This window comes from Octopus bimaculoides, chromosome 7, assembly GCF_001194135.2.
Source record: "Octopus bimaculoides isolate UCB-OBI-ISO-001 chromosome 7, ASM119413v2, whole genome shotgun sequence".
In the NCBI taxonomy this organism is placed as follows: Eukaryota; Metazoa; Mollusca; class Cephalopoda; order Octopoda; family Octopodidae; genus Octopus; species Octopus bimaculoides.
In genome coordinates this window covers 47,058,035-47,062,637 of record NC_068987.1, presented here as the reverse complement: position 1 = coordinate 47,062,637, position 4,603 = coordinate 47,058,035, and the positions used below count along the sequence as shown (strand labels likewise).

General features: G+C 39.0%; 1 protein-coding gene across 1 annotated transcript in view; it reads right to left on the bottom strand.

Annotated features, from left to right (window-relative positions):
• LOC106875068 (uncharacterized) overlaps positions 1–4,603 on the bottom strand; it is a 124,918-nt gene that overhangs the window by 91,608 nt on the left and 28,707 nt on the right. The window contains exons 4-5 of the mRNA XM_052969417.1: positions 3,292–3,345; positions 32–94 (exon numbers count right to left, since the gene is read on the bottom strand). Of these exons, the coding sequence (XP_052825377.1) occupies positions 32–94; positions 3,292–3,345 (117 nt within the window). The remainder of the gene's footprint in view (positions 1–31; positions 95–3,291; positions 3,346–4,603) is intronic.

The following is a 4,603-nucleotide window of genomic DNA, read 5'->3' as shown; positions in this document are numbered from 1 at the left end:
CAAGTGATTGAAGCTTATGACCATAACTTACCCTTCGCATTCGTATCGATTGAGCGAATTCCTCCCAGCCTTCAAGAGCATCTTCAAAGTTCATCTGATTTCAAAGGCGAAAAGAAGATATTAGTTAGTTATTAGTCTGGTTACACTATATTCTTTCTTTCTTTCTTTCTTTCTTTCTTTCTTTCTTTCTTTCTTTCTTTGTATGTTGGTTTGTTTCTTTTTTCTTTCTCATCCCGCATCTCTCTTTTCCTTTGTGTCTTTGTCTTCACATGCATACATACATACCTGCATGCATACACACACACATACATACATACATACACGCATATATACATACATACATGCATGCATGCATACATACATATATACATGCATGTATGCATACATACATGCCTGCATACTTGTATGCATACATACAAACATACATACATACATACATTCATGTATGCTTACGTAGATGAAGGTGTTGTGAATAAACATAGAGTGACCCGAGCATATTTCACCAAATTTAGAAAAAGTATGGCAGTCGGAACTTTCTTCTTACAACAAGACAATATCCCACGATATATTTCGCAGTGCCAGTGCTAATTCCAGCACTTGGGATATTTGGCTGATCAGTAGAGAAAATCCACTCTATAGACATTAAAATTCACAAGATGCTGACATTAACTGGAAACTTCCACAAAAACAGATATATTGATAGTCTCTGTCTAGGAAGAAATAATGGAAATAGATCAGTGCAGTTAACCTTCGAATATCGTATAGTATCTCTCAGACAACATCCGCTAAGTAACAGCAGCAAAAATAAATATTTACTCTTAGTGAAAAGTGAACAACAACCTACGAGTCGGCAGTGAGCTTTTCAGGAGGTACTCTATGGTGATATCACTTACAACTCCATAGAAGCGGGACTAACACACCTTAAACAAGACTTGAATGTGAAACTCAGTAGACTAAGAAAGAAAAATAACTGCAAGACTATGCATGTGTATGTTTCCCCAAGACTTGAAATGACATTAATATCGACATGAAGTGCATCCTTTCTTGAGCTCGTGCCCATTACATCATATCATACTTCGAAGGTTATGCATTTGCTGTCTAATAGCAAGGGATTACTATAAAATACCTAATAAAGAAAAGAGGCAGCGAAGTCATTGGATTCCCCAAGATGCAACCGAAAATATTGATTATGTCAGCTATTTGTGGAAGACATCACATAAACACTATACCAGAGTATGAAAGGCCACACCTCCAGCTTCGTAAAAGCGTCTTTCCAGGATGACCTTCAACAGTGTTTCTCAACCAATTTTCACCTGTGGACTCCTTCGGTTCCTATTTCACCCTACTGGTTCCCCCATAGTCATTTAATGCTAAAAAGAATCCTATTGTATTTTTATAATTAAATATTATTAGGAATTGTATAAATACGGAGCAAATAATCAACGAGAAAATAATTTGCGAAGATATCATTGATCCTATTAATATCTAGTGTAACAATTTAAAAATGATAATAACAAAATCAATAATATAGGTGATTGCAGGCCCCTAAAAAGCATTAAATAGCTGAAGGATTAAGATTAATCAAAGGACAAACTAAGTATGTCTACCTGCTGGAAATAACAGTCAAAACTCTTATTTAATTCGCCAAAATACACTGATAATAACTACAGAAATCAACCAAATCGTATAAAATCAACCAAATTGTATTAAAAAAATTGTCAAAATATTTTGTGTATTGTAGAAGTATAACCAATATATTGCTCATAAATTATAACAAAATTTTATATGAACATCTAAGGGCCAAATGGACCCCGGTTGAGAACCACTGAGGTAGAAGGTCCTGGAATGTAAACAAACACAACTGCGATACTATGTGGTTAGATGAACTACAGTACTGTGCTCAGACCTCTCCCAAAACTTTTGTTGGTTTCAAATTTTGGTACATCGCCGGAACTTTCGAGAGAGTGGGTAAATCGCTTACATCATTCCCAGTACTCAACTGATACTTATTTTATCGACACCGAAAAGATGAAAGGCAAAGTCGATCTCGACTGCATTTGAATTCAGAACATAAAAACGGATGAAATGCTGCTAAACATTCTGCTCGGTGTGCTAACGATTCTGCCAGCTCGCCGCCTTTCCCAAAACTTACATTAACAGTGAATCTATTCTGACGGTTGTCGCAAAACTACCAAATGGGTAGTCAGCCGGGAGACGATTGATAATCGGTCACTGATAGAGAAGGCTTACATTTTACGGGATAGCCCTCGTTAACCTGTTCATAAGAACAACGAACAATTAGCTTGGTATACTCTACTGGTTGGCAGTTGCACGTACAACACTAGTATCCGAAAACCAAAAGACGCATAGGGTTAAAAAATACAGGCCTATAGCTTACTTGAATGTGATGGATAAGTTATACACAGGTTGCTCGATGGCATTCTTCCAGGATCTCATACCAAAGATAATCATTCATATATCTTTTATCTTTTACTCGTCTTAGTCATTGCACTGTGGCTATGCTGGGGCACCACCTTGAAGGGTTTTAGTCGCACGAATCAACTCAAGTACCTATTTGAACCTCGTACTTATTTTATCGATCTCTTTTGCCGAACCGCTAAGTTATGGGAACGTAAACAAACCAACGCCGGTTGCCAAGCTGTTGTGGGAGACAAGCACAAATACAAATACACTCACACACACACATACATACACACGCACACACACACACACACACGCACGCACACAAACACACACATACTCGCACGCACACACACACACACACGACGGGCTTCTTCCAGTTTCCGCCTGCCAGAACCACTCACAAGTCTTTGGTCGGCCCGGGGCTCTAGTAGATGATACTTGCCCAAGGTGCTACGCAAAGGAATTGAAACCGGGACAATGTGGTTGGGTAGCAAGCTTAACATACAGCAACGCCGGTGTCTGTATGTGCATAAAAGTTTATAAACGTACACAATACACACATATATACACACGCGAGCGCACATTCTCAAACACACACGCTCTGTTCATGCAGATGCATACCTAAGCGTTCAAGAAATTCGCTTCGCAAACATAATGCACCAGGTTCAATCCCTTTGCACAGTACTATAGAGTCGAGTCAACCCATGTCCAGAGAATGAAACTCAATAGGCGGAAGCAGTGCGGAACACGATCGATTGCTCTGTATCCATAATCCCAAGGTTCAGCATTGTCACACACAGTGCAACGTTGATTATGCTCGATGATTCTCTTATTTATGGAATACTCGGCCACTTCATTCTTACTTACCTCTTCAATGTCGCTTGTAATACTCTTGTAGTTCTCGAATGTAACAGCTTCCCTCTGCAATGAATACAGATTTTCCATCGTTACCAGAACAGTAACAGCTGCTTTAGCAAATAATTCTTTCTACTGTAGGCACAAGACCCAAAATTTTGGTGATGATGGTGGAGCTAATCGATTACATCGATTCCAGAGGTCAACTAGTACTTATTTTATCCACTCCAAAAGGATGAAAGACAAAGTCGACCGCGGCAGAATTGAACTCAAAACGTAAAGCCGGAAGATATACCGTTAAGTATTTTTGTCCGACGTGATTCTGCTAGCTCTCCGCCATTTTACTTTAGCAAATATTGGCACAAAACAGTTTTGTTTATGTACCAGCGTCGCCACCACCAGTATCAACACCAATATCAGCACCAGCACCAGCACCAGCACTAGCACCAGCACCGTACCCAGCTGCATCACAACCAACACTACTTTCTGCTCTCCACCAACGACACCCATATCTATAAAACCACATTAACCCTTAGGCTGTTACTCGTCCGAAGATTCGATGGTCTCGTATCTTGCCGCCGGTGTTACCTTGCCTCTATAGTAAGACAAATAAAGCACACACATACATATACGTACAGACAAATACACACACAGAGACATACACAGACGTACATACACATACATATACATAAAGGGATAGACAGACAAACACACAAACACAAACGCATACACACGCAGATACATGTACAGACATATACATTGGCACACACTGAACGTCATAGACACAGTCAAGCACATACACATTCAAAAATAGATACATACACATATAGATACCTACAACAGACATACATACATACATACACACAATTACATACACAATCACAAACACTTAGACACACACAGACACATTTACAAACAGATAAACACATATATAGACACATACACGCGTACACTTATACACGTACACATACATGTACAGGTACACATACACAAACGAGTCCTAAAGCCCACTACGCTATGTTGTAACCAGGCACCATTTCAAAATGCAACAGAGCACTATATGCAGCGGATGCATCGTATACTTAACGGATGTTTTTGATACTTCGTTGGGCTGTATTCTAATTTTCCCGTAAGTTTGTCTAGTCTAGAGATAGTAATGGAGAGAAGCCATGATCTATGTGTGCTTTTACGCACAAAATGCCTCTATGAGAGGGTCACTATAAGCAAAAAGCTCAATATTTGTTGTTCTCACAAGACATCCATGTTAAGTAGGATATAAAGAATACCTTTTGGTATTAATACTGTTTTCGTCAATTATATATAT